Below are 16,373 nucleotides of genomic sequence, written 5' to 3' on the forward strand. Positions count from 1 at the left end.
AATGTCATTTATGACATACATCTATGTACTTATCTATATTGTGTTTATAAAGTGTTCCTTTCCTGTATTTATATATTTATCATGTAAATGCTCTTCAGTTATGGAGGAAATAAAGATAATAATAATATATTTTTTTCGTAGACGAGCCTAATAAATTTTTAAAAATTCAGACAGTAATCTAATATTCTATTTATCTTACCTGCTCAGAACATTGGGAAAAAGTCGTTGGAAAGAGCAACAGCGTGCAGACTTGACGTCATATTATGACGTTTGCAAGGGCAATTCAATTTGTGGATACAGTTGAAAAAATGCAATAACGTTTTTGTTTCTGGAGAAAAACTTTTGATATTACCATTTATCTTCTTAGTTAGAACATTTCCAATACAATGATAACGGTTTCAATGAAAATTCATACAAAATTGTTTTCAAAATTTCTGGCTGAAGTGCTGTAGGCCTAAAAGTAAAAAATAGCAATAACTTTTTTTGTTTCTGGGTAAAAACCTTTGATTTGACCATTCATTTTCTAAGTTCTGACATTTCAAATACAATGTTGATTTAAGTGCAAAATTTTGATAAAATAAGTGATTTTAAAAGTTCCCGCAAAAGTGATATCTTGACACTGACTAGATAAAGCAAAGTTTATAAGGCAGGTCGATTTTGTGCTATAGGCCTATCTTGTATGAGGGTAGGATAAAAAGCTTACATAATGCCAAATTAGTTTGACCATAAAAGCCGAAAGATACAGTATTTTGGCATTTTTCGTTCGAATGTCCCTAGATTACTTTTCTGATAATAATTAATCTATTGCAGTACTATGATATCTACATAACTATAAAATGTTTCTGATATTTGTTGTAGGCCTAAGTCTTATTTGAATAAATAGACAGCTGGAAAAGACTATATGTAGTGAAATGGTATTTGCAAGAAGACCGAAATCTTGCCCTATCGCAATGGTAGTAGGGCGTATTGTATTTGTCAAGATTATACTGACTTACGTTGTGATCGATCGTAAAGAAAAAAACACAACATTTGCGTGTATGTGCGGATCATAATCTAAACCCGCGACCTATATTTTCTAAATATACTTTAACTAAGACGTGATAAACTAGTTGTAGATGGGATGTTCTTAAGTTTGATAAACCGGAAGTAGGCCTAATGGCGTGACGACATTATCAAGATAATAGAAAGAAAGAAGCGTAGAAAGAAGCCTGGACTAAGTATACGGAAATGAAAATCGTTTTTTGAATAAATGGCAACCTGTGAGTGAACTTATTAAAACTGCTATGTTATTATCTTCCCTAAGGTAAAATATGATATTAACACGTTTGTCACATTAATAATTCCAAATAATGTCTAAATATCAGTGTGTAATTATCGGATCTCTTTAACCAAGGGCAAATATCTAAAACAAAAACAAAACCAAAAAAAACAAGCACACGGACGTATACATTTTACATCACCATATTATAGACCATGCGTTTATTTATCACTGTGATAAGTTTCGTTAAAATCTACATTGTAGAAAAAAAATCGCGATTAAAAATTATGATTTTCCCGTAGACACCCATTATGAAAACTTGTGTGAGGTACAATTTTTAACAAATCAGTCTAGAAAATCAAGCGCACGATTCTATCGGTTTTATTCCCCGAATTTTCTTAATATATTTTGAAGTTTTAAAAAAAAATGAGGGTCTTGATAAAAAAAAACGTGCAGAACTACCTTAAACAAATTTTACCGTAGTAGAACTCTTTTGACTAGGACATTTTGAAGAGGGCGTGCTTAAACACACTGGGCTCTATTCTAAAAATAGAACAGATGACGATGCTGACGAGAACATGATAAAACACAAGATATGATAAATAGACCAGACTATGCAGGGATCAATACGAATAAAACTACACAAAGTAGAAGAAAATAAACACTATACTGACTAGGAAAGATCAAATCTGTCACGACTTAGGCAGAACAAAACGGACAGTGACAGAATGGGATAGAATAACGGTAATTCTTTTAAAAAGGAATGGCTTGCATATGTAAGAAAATATAGTACAAAGAAAGCAAATGTTTCAGGTTAGTTAGTGTCAGGGATATACACATTATCCCTGGTAGTGTCCGGTTGCATGTTAACAGTTTCCTGAAAATACAAATTTGTTTCTAAGCTATTCGCATAAAGCGTTTACTTGTATTTGTTTACCATCACCATCCTTTTACACACTAATTAATGGGATCTGCCACAACATAAAAATTAATTGGCAGCAAAATTTTCTCTGCGATACCCAATTGGTAGATTACATTACTTCAGGCGTGTGTTTAGTACAGTCAGTACGAATTTCCATGTCAGTAAAGTCTTAGAACGTGTATATTACTCACCTTTTGTTCATAAAAACACCCTTGAACTAATTATAGATATCATAAAATGCCTGGTTGAAAGCGAAACATCAATTGGACTGACACAGGTAGCATTGGCCAATCGATGGACTCCTAACATCTTACATTTTGCCAGCATGACAGTATAAATACAACACTAATATAAAAAAAATATAATGACTAAGAAAGAAATAAACTATCCTGAATAGGACATCATAAAAATATACTGACTAACAAAATACTGACTAGTACGGAATAAAAATATACTGAATTGAAATAGGACTAGGACCTTGTAAAAGAACGCTGACGAGGACAAAATGAACATTCAGTAATTAGGACAGAATAAAGATAATTTTTGCTGACAAGGACAGAAAAAATGACTAGGGCTATACAAGTTATGACAGAATAAAGATTTACTGACTTAGACAAATCAAAACAATAAGAACTAAGACATAGTCGACATTTGCTGACACTGTACGGACGATAACAAAATAAAAGGAATAAATAAAACTATGTAATGCTGACTAGGACAGGATAAAACTATAAGAATACTGACTATGACCATATAAGCTTTACTAATGAGAATGTGCTTGCTAGGAAAGAACAAAAGTACATTGTATACTAATAAAGAGAGTTTGTTTTGTTTGTTTTGGGCTTAACGCCGTTTTTCAACAGTATTTCAGTCATGTAACGGCGGGCAGTTAACCTAACCAGTGTTCCTGGATTCTGTACCAGTACATACCTGTTCTCCGCAAGTAACTGCCAACTTCCCCACATGAATTATCAGAGGTGGAGGGCGAATGATTTCAGACACAATGTCTTTTATAAAATCGTCACGGAGAACATACGCCCCGCCCGGGGATCGAACTCGCGACCCCGTGATCCGTAGACCAACGCTCTCCCTACTGGGCTAAGTGGGCGGGTCTAATAAAGAGAGATCAGAATAAACGGACAATATAAAAGTATATTGATTAGAACAGAAAATAAGAAAATATAGTCATGTACTGATGAGTACAGCAGGAAAGAAATATATCATTTTATATAATATTTTACTAATGAGGACAAGACAACAAAAGGTTAATATAAAAAACTAAGCTTTAATCAGAATAAAAAGACGATAAAACTATACTGATTATAACAGAATAAATGGACAATATAACGCTATACTAATCAGGACATAATGAAAGAACTATATATATATACCTTTGCTGATGAGGACAGAATGAAAGGACAGTATAAAACTATACTGATGAGGACAGAATGAAAGGACAATACAAAACTACAATATAAAACAATGCTGATGAGGACAGAATGAAAGGACAACATAAAACTATACTGATGAGTACAGAATGAAAGGACACATAAAACATACAATGAGACAAAAAGACAATAAACTATACGATAGAAAAAAATAATATATGATAAAAAAAGAAGATAAATAAAGGACAAAAGAAAGGACAATTAAATAGATGAAAAATAACAATATAATCTATACTGATGAGGACGACAGAATGAAGACAATATAAAACTTACTGAGAGGACAAATGAAAGGACAATATAAAACTATACTGATGAGGACAGGATAGAATGAAAGGACAGTATAAAACTATACAGATGAGGACAAAATGAAAGGACAATATAAAACTATATCGATGAGGACAAAATGAAAGGACGATATAAATCTATACTGATGAGGACAAAATGAAAGGACAATATAAAACTATACTGACGAGGACAAAATGAAAGGACGATATAAAACTATACTGACGAGAACAGAATGAAAGGACATTATAAAACTATACTGATGAGAACAGAATGAAAGGACAATATAAAACTATACTGATGAGGACAAAATGAAAGGACGATATAAAACTATACTGATGAGGACAAAATGAAAGGACGATATAAAACTATACTGACGAGGACAGAATGAAAGGACAATATAAAACTATACTGATGAGGACAGAATGAAAGGACAATATAAAACTATACTGATGAGAACAGAATGAAAGGACAATATAAAACTATACTGATGAGAACAGAATGAAAGGACAATATAAAAACTATGATACGATGAGGACATAAAATAAAGAGACATATAAAACTATACTATATGAGGACAAAATGAAAGGACATTATAAAACTATACTGATGAGACAGAATGAAAGGACAATATAAAACTATACTGATGAGGACAAAATGAAAGGACATATAAAACTATACTGATGAGAACAGAATGAAAGGACAATATAAAACTATACTGATGAGGACATAATGAAAGGACAATATAAAACTATACTGATGAGGACAGAATGAAAGGACAATATAAAACTATACTGATGAGGACAGAATGAAAGGACAATATAAAACTATACTGATGAGGACAAAATGAAAGGACAGTATAAAACCATACTGATGAGGACAGAATGAAAGGACAATATAAAACTATACTGATGAGGACAGAATGAAAGGACAATATAAAACTATACTGATGAGGACAGAATGAAAGGACAATATAAAACTATACTGATGAGGACAAAATGAAAGGACAATATAAAACTATACTGATGAGACAGAATGAAAGGACGATATAAAACTATACTGATGAGGACAGAATGAAAGGACAATATAAAACTATACTGATGAAGGACAGAATGAAAGGACAATATAAAACTATACTGATGAGGACAAAATGAAAGGACGATATAAAACTATACTGAGAGGACAGAATGAAAGACATAAAACTATACTGATGAGAACAGAATGAAAGGACAATATAAAACTATACGATGGGACAAAATGAAAGGACATATAAAACTATACTGATGAGGAACAGATGAAAGGACATTAAAACTATACTGACGAGGACAAAATGAAAGGACATTATAAAACTATACTGATGAGAACAGAACGAAAGGACAATATAAAAACTATACCGATGAGGACAAAATGAAAGGACAATATAAAACTATACTGATGAGGACAAGACAGAATGAAAGGACATATAAAACCATACTGATAATAAACTATAACTATACTGTATGACATAATTATTGGCATATAAAATCATACTGATGAGACAGAATGAAAGACAATAAAAACTATACTGATGAGGACAAAATGAAAGGACAGTATAAAACCATACTGATGAGGACAGAATGAAAGGACAATATAAAACTCTACTGATGATGACATAATGAAAGGACAATATAAAACTATACTGATGAGGACAGAATGAAAGGACAATATAAAACTATACTGATGAGGACAAAATGAAAGGACAATATAAAACTATACTGATGAGGACAGGACAGATTGAAAAGACGATATAAAACTATACTGATGTGGACAGAATGAAAGGACAATATAAAACTATACTGATAAGGACGGGACAGAAAGAAAGGACAATATAAAACTATACTGACGAGGTCAAAATGAAAGGACATTATAAAACTATACTGATGAGGACAGGACAGATTGAAAAGACGATACAAAACTATACTGATGTGGAAAGAATGAAAGGACAATATAAAACTATACTGATGAGGACAAAATGAAAGGACGATATAAAACTATACTGATGAGGACAGGACTGGATGAAAGGACATTTTAAAACTATACTGACGAGGACAAAATGAAAGGACATTATAAAACTATACTGATGAGGACAGAATGAAAGGACATTATAAAACTATACTGATGAGGACAGAATGAAAGGACATTATAAAACTATACTGATGAGGACAAGACAGAATGAAAGGACAATATAGAAACCATACTGACTTAAACAAACTGTTCGCATTTATTATTCATATTGATTAATCAACTAGTGTCGGTGAGAAGACCTAAATAAATAGACTCGTTTAATTCAAACACAAAGCTACAGTGGTAATTAATGCTTTCCTTGACAAGTTACTTTCCTTTCTTGAGTGAAATGACGGTCATAACTGTCAGACTTATATAATAGCATATGTTAAAATATCATCATTTTGTTAACCTTAAGTATGCAATGTATGATTATTGTCAGACGTGTGAATAAAAGTTTGTTGTTTAAGACATTTCCCGGAAGCTTCCTGGTTACTGTTAATTTGGATCTGACACGTTTGTAATAAAAAAAGGTATCTTGGAGAAAACAAATGAATGACGATTTTTGGGAGTTACCGCTGACTCGGTCATCACACAACAAACACAACTCAGTCTTTAAGTGAATGAAAAAAAAAAAACCCATCAAAGCTAGGTATCGTTTTTATTGGAATGTGTATGACTTTGGCATTTCCTAATGTAACATCTTAACAATTCGTTAACAATATCCACACAGTCTTAAATAGACCAAAGAAATATATATTACAGAAGTACAACAACAACAGAAAAAGATTGAATAAATGATTTATGAAATAAATTTGCTTCATCGACTCGGTGTCACATGAAACGTAGAACTAGATTTGGTAGGGCGTTTTCATTAACCCTTATCATCCAGGACACGATTTATTCTGCCTTCGCGAACAGTGTAGATCATGATCATCCGTGCAGTCTGATCATGATCTACACTGTTCGCCATTCGGACAGTATATTTTTGGTAAGCACCCCTTTTAACAGGTAAGTTCTGTTAATATTGAATAATGGACACATTTATTATAGATATTAAGCATGGTAAGGATTAAAATATTAGGAAGAGTATAAAGCAAGTCAGGTTTATTTTAAAGATACATTTAATGTAGCAAGAATTCAATTTTTACCTTACCCTGAAGAAGACTCGTGGTAGTCGAAACGTCGGTTGCTTCTCAATAAACAACTCTTAAAATCAACTTGTGTTGATTGTTCGTTCCACTTTTCCCACTTTTCATAGTACGTTTAAAAAAACACCGAGGTAACTGCCTCGGCATGCCTCACAGCTTTGTGTCCTTACTGATTAAGGCAGTAGATCGACAATTTTCGTTCCATTACGTAGTCTTTGTATGCATTCGGCATTCTCCAGTTGACGCCTATTAGGTTAGACCAGCATAGATAGATAGATAGATAGATACTTTATTTCCTTCAATCGGGACCATGACTTGATAAGTAAAGTTAGTGTCATTCATAACTACAATACTGCGCTTAAAACGCCATGAAAAAATGTAAATGTCAGTAATTTGTCGGCCTACAGCAAGCTTGTACATCACAACCTTATAAGTTATAGTCTCCACATACTTGGATTCAGTGTTGTTATATATTCTGGTCCTTCGGGATCATGGAGTCCATTCAATATCTTTGTAATAAAGTTCCGCTTAAGCCGGTGCTAGGGGGCGTGAGAGGTGTTGCACATTTCATTACCTCTCTTGAACAGACTCAATCAAACCGAGTCTGCTATTATTAGTATCCTGCTTGGTTGCATTCTATGCTTCCAAATGATCTTTTTACAGATTTTATAGGATTACGAATACAAAAAGAGAGTGGAATAAAACCCGTCCGGTAAAAATCCCTTCCGCTGCACTTTTAACAACTGGAGCAAACTTTCTATTTTTTTTCTATTTTAAGAAATCCCGTGGACAGTTACTGTACATTAAGTTTTAAAACCAGTTGTTGAAACTTCTATGGGAAAATAAATTGATATAAATCATTCCCTTAATTATGATTATTCTGTTAAATGCATGGGAAGAGTATTGTCCGCTTCATGAAATATCTGCGAGAGGTTTTTTTGTCCGGGAGGGGTTTTGTCCAGCTCGCATACAAAACACTGACTAGCATTCTTAAATCAGACTTTCCAAGGGCTGCATTGCATGCCTTTAGGTTACATTATGTCAAACTGAATAACTGTACTCATATGTGATAAAATAAAATTTTCTGTCTGTGTATGCGTATTTTCTGAATTGTTGGCACTGCTTGATAAGTTATGATACTGTCAAACCCTGCCAATAAAAAAGAACTAGAACACATATATGGGTCATCTTATACGGCCATTAATCAGTACATGTACGTCAAACTGTGAATTATAATTATCATAATGGTCATTTTTCTTGTATATGTCAGTTGCCTCAGGCAACCAATTGTTTTCACAATCATTGCGGTTGATTGGTAATTTTTCCTTCATATTTTGACACATTTTTTTCGTATATGGAGACATTTTGGGCTGGACCGTCGCAACTGAATAGATTTCTGTGTTCATATCAATCGTTAAATCATATGACATCTTTATACCATTAAATAATCAAATATGTATGGATTATTCATGTCTGATTCACATATATATGCTGTTTTGTCTTTTTTATACTTATGATAATTATTTGAGTTGTACGTATAGAAAACATTACAGGAATCTATACGGGTTTTCAATAGGAACTGTTGTTGTTGTTTTTTCCAGTATATCGCCGAGAGTCATTATGATGCACAACATTTTCGTGAAAAAAAATATTTCAGAATTTTTTAACATTCAACTATGTAATAACTTCACGGACCAAACGTCTAGCAGGTGGTCGATTGACGAAATACTCCTAATATTTAAAAAAGGAAAAAAAGATCAAATAGATTAAAGGAGTATTTACATGGCATCTAAGCAGTACTAGATAACGCTTAGTTCCGCCCTCATTTGGATTCTGGCCCTGTTCACTTGCTTATTATTATACACCAGTGTGCACCCCCCCCCCCCCCCCCCCCCCCCCCCCCTTTTTCTGCTACATCAATTGACATCTTCCTGGATCTATAAACATTATCACACCAGACGGAGTCTAGGTCGACCTGATGATGAAGTGCCGGTCGGTCAAGTTAGAGGTCAATTGTTCCGATCCCGCTGTGACCACGGCTGCACTTCTTTCAAATACACCACTGAGTATTGGTTTCGAAAGTAATAAATTTAAAATCGAGCAAAAATGTAGATGAAAGTAAATGTTTAATATGTAGAAAAAATCTGGAAAAATGTCTGCAGATATTTTACTTTATATGAAATGTCATAGGCAACGCAAACACATTCCACGTAGGTGTTTGTTCAAAGTTAAGTTAAAATGAACTTCCTTAAGGAAAGATTCATTGTCCTCACCAATATGCGCGTGAGTGTTAGTCACACAGACACCATCAAATGAACTGTGTTTTCGTTGAAATTGACGAGTGCTAATGATAATGATATAACCACAAAGCAACTTCATTTCTTCATCAAAAGATACCACAACACTACTGGATATATGTAAATTAAGGAAATACACAAACACCTATCAATTTTATTTTAACCACAACACGTAAAGTGACGGTGAATTTTGTCATTATACCTCATGTCACGGTACAAGTACCGTCTTGCAGATAGCCGTTCGGCTGAGAAAGATTAAATCCCAAAATTTCTATAGTCATCAAAGTTAAGACAGGTCAGAAACCTTTCATGGTTTATAATTACTTAAAGTATTTGGTGTTTAAAAGGCGCGTTATAATTTTGTTCACAAATATAGTCTATGTCAGTAGCACAGGTTAGAATTGGTACGAAAGGGTAAGTTTTAGTTTTCAAAAAAAAAAAAAAAAAAAAAATAAAAATAAAAAAAGACTATGTTGCAAGTGTCCGAAAAATAATCCAGATTGCCAGAACTATCCTGACGACATGTATAAAGGGAAATAATTATGCGTCAGAAACTGCCATACGTGATGTATTGCACCTATTTACTTAAATATGCATAGAATACATTATGCCTATGCTAATGTTAATTTATATGTCAACGTATTCGTATGTGTACTTGCAAAGAGAGGTTAAGTGTCCCAGACAGGTTACCGTTGATAAATACAATCAATGACAATATTTTTTATGGTTTATACTAGTTTTAACTTTTTTCTGCTATTATCGTCTAATCGCCACATTGCCGACACTTTCTCGTAACTAAAACTTCCATCGTCGTGATATTTTACGGGGGTCTATCCGTTAGGAAATGTGAACCCATTACTTTTATTTTTGTTGTGTTTTTTTTACGTCGCACCGACACGGTCATAGGTCATATGGTGACTTTCCAGTTTTGATGGTGGAGGAAGACCCCAGGTGCCTATCCGCATACGTTATTTCATCACGGACAGACACCTGCCCTGGGTAGAACCACAGACCTTCCGTAAGCCGTCTGGATGGTTTCCTCACATGCAAAATTCAACGCCCCAAGTGAGGCTCGAATCCACATCGGTGAGGGGCAAGTGATTTGAAGTCAGAGACCTAAACCACTCGGCCACGGAGGCCTCTGTGAACCCACTGAATTGTATTGAAACCCAGCGGATATTGCGCACTGCTTTATGACATAGCTAATTATATTTTAATATAAAACTTTTAACTTTGATGTGCCTTTGTTTTGCTTTCCATGTATTCTAATGTCAGGTTAGTATATGTCGGATGCTTTATGACAACTGCAGATCGGCATGTTTACATGTTTTATACCAAAAAATGGTAAGTCTTTTGTCCCTATCGTGCTTGATGAATTATTGCAATTAACGAAAGTCATTTTGACTATTTTAGAGTAATTAAGGTAGTGGACCAGTATTGACAATCGGTAATTTTCGTTTGTTTACGTATTCTCTGTATGCGTTTTCGGATTGCTTCGGTCATAACAGAAAATGCTTTTTCATAACAACCGGAGAATGCCGAAATCGCATACGTAGAATACGTAAACGAACGAAAATTGCCGATCGTCATTTCGGATCCACTACCTTAACCCTATGAGTAAACCCTTTTATTGCATTTTTCTTCACTTTATATCACCCTTGGCTGTAAAAAACAATGATAACTTTCAGTTTCAAACGATAAAAAAATTGTCACATACAATCAAGCACAAAGAACTTTGTAATATAGCATAAAGCATTTCGCATCGTGGCATACACTGTGACAAGAGACTTGCTCTAGGATTTTCATTCAATTCAACTAATTGTAGATTATATAAGGACTACTAGTAACATTACAAGCTGTATTTTTTAACTGAAATAAATTGTGAAGGTTAATATGAAAAATACCCTGGTGCCCGCCCGTGCATTTTCGCAAAATTCAGTTAAATAACTTCATTTTTATAACACACAGCAAAACATTTACCATTCACATTAAAGAACCTGAATTATCTAATACAGCCCACAACTACACATAAAAGGTTTGTTTCGCTTAATGATGATTTTTTCTTAGTTTTTGTATTAAAGTATCCATGTTTAGCGCGGAAAATGTGGTTTAAATTATTACATTTAAATAATACAAATTTGGCCTTTAGACTTTGTTAAAAAATCTCGTATACATTGTGAAGTTATATGCATGTAACGTTTGATAAATCTGCAGACTTTTAAATACGTTTTGTAAAAATGATAATGTATTTACTTGAAATTGTCTTTCGCAGGCAGTTTGTAGTAAACATAGAGAACAAGTTAGCTGTTTGCCATACTTTAGTACAAGTCAAATGGTTTATCGCGGCCAGAAATTTGTACAAACCGGACAGAAGCTGCGAAATTGTCATTTGTGCAGGAAAGAAGCATTTACCATAATGTCCAGTACTGGACAGGTATAGTGACCATGCACGACACAGCCAATTTTCTCAGAGGGGGTCCGATCCCCTGCCCCCCCCCCCACCCTGGAAATTTTGAAATTTAGCACTTCATTTTTTTGCATTCTGGGACAGTTTCAGGGACTAACCTGTTAAATTTGGGAAAATGATAAAATCAACCTTTCTTGAAGATAAAATTTTTAGTTTCTTTTAGATAAATAATATGAATTATGTCGTAGTTGTATGTAGCAGCCGCCGCATATACTTAACATGCAGTCCTAATGTTGCCTTTTTCGAAAAACATTTTCTTTCCTTCTTGTCTTATTTCTTTTTTTAAAGATTTTCCAGAGGGGGTCCGGACCCCCCCCCCCCCCCTCTGGATCCGCGCATGGTGACATATCATGCTTTCTGTTTATGCAGGTAAACTTGTGTTTGGTTAAATTTCAACAGAGCACAATTGTCTAAACAGTGAACAAGCTCATTACTGTTTTTTCAGCCAAGGGTGGAAAAAAAGTGGTAGACAATGAAAGCAGTAACAGTTTTATTAAAAAAAAATAAACAATGAGACAAACATTTCCAACATCTTTGGACGGTTCAAAAATCCCATGTTAAACATACGATAAAGCCCGAAACGCGTGAAAATGTTCCGAATGTAAATGGGGTGAAATAGGCGCTCTATGTATAGTTAGATTATGCGTCTAGATTGATTAAACTGGGCGAGTCTACTTACTTATTACTTGAGGATGAAAAAAAACGTGTTTTTTAAATGTTGCTCTTAAACAAGGGTGGCGGTTGAACTACTAAAAGTTCAACAGTTAATTCACAACAAATCGTACGGTATGTTTTATAATCAGTAGAAGCTAGTCGTATTTACACTTATGAGACCTGTTTCACCCATAAGTAAAGAATTCACAGGTCCATCATGAAATATTTTCCCCAGCGCGCATATACTTTACCTATTCAATATCGGCCGCGATCAATAAAGTTGCTGTAAAGCGCCTTTGAACGTGTTTATCATGAAAAGGGCGCTATATAAATCTGGTATAATAATAATAATGATAATAATAATAAATCATAATAATATGTGAATACCATTGCGTTATTTGTACCGCAAGTTCTCTGGGGTTTTTTGTTTTTGTTTTTTTTTTTTTAAACAAATGGATCGCTGAAATGGTCACGGTTGCTCACCAGATATTCACGTGAAGAAAAAATATTTGAAAATTGAAAATATGAGTTTCCCTTCAACAAGTGCTTTCAAGTCAAAACTCGTCGAGATACCAAGACTCAAAAAAACTTATACACCCATTTAATAAAAGACTGCAATTTTACTTTCATGAAATTTGTTTCTTGAGTTAAAATTACTGGTTTTAGGACTTCTGCAGTACAATTTCACACCCGCAAAAAAAATGCAGAAATAGATTGTTTTATCTCTGGTATTCATTTACGGTTGTTTAAATACATCTTATTTATTTCACGCTATATATATTACTTCAACATATACTGTGGGGAAAACGCTTTTTGGACTTTATTTGCATTTTTACAGAGCACACGTGTTTTTTATGTGAATAAATACAAGTTAGAAGTGTGTGAAAACCTTGTTTTTTCTTTTATATTCACACCGGTTAACAAATAAAAGTACTTTCGAATATTCAAATCATTAGAATATACATGACATATTAATCACATCAAAGAGAACATTCTCTGACAAGTTTATGTTTTAACTAATACAGTTCTATCACATTTTCGACACCACTTACTACACGCTATTTTCCTTATGAATAATATGTATACATTATTAATAATTTTCAGGCCGTTCACGCGTGTTATCGTCGTGCAATGTGTGTGTCATATGTGGCTTTTAATTTTGCCCTTTAGCATGTTTAAGCATGCTAATTGTAGCGTCAGTGTGCTTCACATAGCTAGGATAGGGTTAACTTTAATTTGCAGACTGTCTTTACTCAAAATAAGATAACCCTACTTCCTGATACCAATATTCCGAGTACCTTTCTTGAAACCCAACAACAGGTTTCCACGTATTAAGATTTAGATCCTTTTCAGACGAGTGAAGATCAGAATTATGTTCTTTACACGTGTGAAGATCAGGACCGTATTCTTTACATGTGTGAAGATCAGAATCATATTCTTTACACGTGTGACCGTATTATTTTACACGTATGAAGATCATGACCGTGTTTATTACACGTGTGAAGATCAGGAACGCATTCATTACACGTGTGAAGATCAGGACCGTATTCATTACATGTGTGAAGGTCAGGACCGTATTCATTACCCATGTGAAAGTCAGAATCATATACATGTACTCTACACGTGTGAAGATCAGGATCGTATTCCTTACACGTGTGAAGATCAGAATCATATAGTCTACACGTGTGAAGATCAGGATCGTTTTTCTTACACGTGTGAAGATCAGAATCATATACTCTACACGTGTGAAGATCAGGAACGTATTCCTTACACGTGTGAAGATCTTGTTACCACTGGACTAATGCGTCCGTTTTCACTTAAAATGTTTTCTCAGAGCACCATATGAACTGCAACAACAAACAAAAAGGAATACTTAAGAAATATTTGATTAAAAATGTATGCCTCTATTTCAGATCGTCTCGAGCGACACCTGGTTCGAACTTCGTCTGATAAGGTTTGACAATCCGTCGGGAAGAGAAGAAGACGGCGACTGCTGTGATTTTCCATGTTCCGATCCGTGTGATCCAGATATTGCTATATGCTTTGACAAACCGTAAGTGTGCATATTTTTTTGTATTATCTGTACTTCATACATACATCAAACAAAAGGTATATTTGGTCAGTTTCTATTTGTAGCTATTCATTCATCAAAATAATGTTTCTTTCATCTTTTCATCTGTGCTTTTGTTTCCTCGATGGAGACTGCAGAATAATCACTTGCTGTCTTGAAAGAGTTATCACTCCTTGTACCAAAACTGAAAAGTCGTCACAGTCACGTGCAGGTGCTATAATATTGCAGTTTCTGTTGAAATAACAAGAAACTAGAGCTGCTTTTGAGAAAAGTGCATGTCTCCCACAACTGCCTAATCGTTTTGTGATTCAAGGTTGTTTGGGTGAGTGGTTCCTATAGTGATTCAAAGTGGTTTGGGTGAATGGTTCCTATAGTGATTCAAAGTGGTTTGGGTGAGTGGTTCCTATAGTGATTCAAAGTGGTTTGGGTGAGTGGTTCCTATAGTGATTCAAAGTGGTTTGGGTGAATGGTTCCTATAGTGATTCAAAGTGGTTAGGGTGAATAGTTCCTATAGTGATTCAAAGTGGTTTGGGTGAGTGGTTCCTATAGTGATTTAAAGTGGTTTGGGTGAATGGTTCCGAACAGTAATTTTTGGGTGGTTTGGGTGAATGGTTCCGATCAGTAATTCAAGGGCCATAATTCAAAAGTGCCAGGGCCGATTTGGCTAGTTATCGGACTTGGCCGAGGACTTATTGGCAAACAAATGTTTGTTCCAGTTTGGTGAAGATCGGATGAGAAATGTTCGACTTAGAGTGCGGACAAGCTTTGTGACAGGCAGACAGACACACAGACAGACAGACACACACACACACAGAGGAGTAAATCAATATGTCTCCCACACCACTGTGTGGTGGGAGACATAATTCAGTTATTATGAAGTGAAAACACAACATATCATTCGAACTTTATACTGGGACATTTCTCGGGACCATTTTGAAATATTACCTCACTTTCATATGGATTAGTTGATGTGTACAAAAAAAACCAGTTTGTATATACGAACATTTTTCCACCCTTTCTGTCAACATTAAATCTCTGCTGACAGTACTTCATTAATTCGCTGTTAAATGAGTATTCAGTTTGTAATTAAAATCCTTATAAATGTTGAAATTGTCAGTGGGTGTGTTGTGCATGAACACATTTGACTTCAAGGAATTCTAATGTTTAAGGTCTTAAATTTGCAATCAAATTGTTCTTGAACATCTTTTGAAATATGATTATTATTTAATGTAAGGTTTCCGGCTCCAATATAAATAGTGTTTTAAATTGTATACCTATGGAGCCCCTAAAGTGATATCCTACACTTTTGTTATGCCCTTAGGGTGGCATATAGTAATGTCCGTGCCTTTGTTCGTCCCGAATTCGTGTCCCGTCTGTAACTTTGTCATCTATCAAGGGAATTTTAATATTACTTGATAGAAATTTTCCCATTATGAGGTGAAGTGTCATGCTTAAGACCCGGACCAAAATCTTAAAGTTCAAGGTCAAATGTTAACAGAGTGTTTTTCTTGTTTGGTCTGTAACACAATCATCCATCAAAAAAAAATACATGTTATATCACTTGGCACAAATGTTACCCATAATCAGACAATGTGTATTGCGCAAAACCCAGAACCCAAGCTCAAAGGTCAAGGTCACACTTGGAGGCCACAGGTCATTAGTGCTTTTTCTGATGTTGTCCACGACTCTGTCATCCTTGAAGGGATTTTAATATAACTTAGTACAAATGTACCCCATTGTAGGAAATGTGTCACGCATAGTAACCAAACCCACAACCGCA

The 16,373-nt window shown here is 34.5% G+C and overlaps 1 protein-coding gene across 1 annotated transcript in view; it reads left to right on the forward strand.

The window, feature by feature from the left end:
• The window catches only part of LOC123528634 (delta-like protein 1), a 34,466-nt gene that overhangs the window by 454 nt on the left and 17,639 nt on the right, over positions 1-16,373 (forward strand). The window contains exon 2 of the mRNA XM_045308507.2: positions 14,436-14,575. Coding sequence (XP_045164442.1) covers positions 14,436-14,575 — 140 coding nt within the window. The remainder of the gene's footprint in view (positions 1-14,435; positions 14,576-16,373) is intronic.

This window comes from Mercenaria mercenaria, chromosome 13, assembly GCF_021730395.1.
Source record: "Mercenaria mercenaria strain notata chromosome 13, MADL_Memer_1, whole genome shotgun sequence".
In the NCBI taxonomy this organism is placed as follows: Eukaryota; Metazoa; Mollusca; class Bivalvia; order Venerida; family Veneridae; genus Mercenaria; species Mercenaria mercenaria.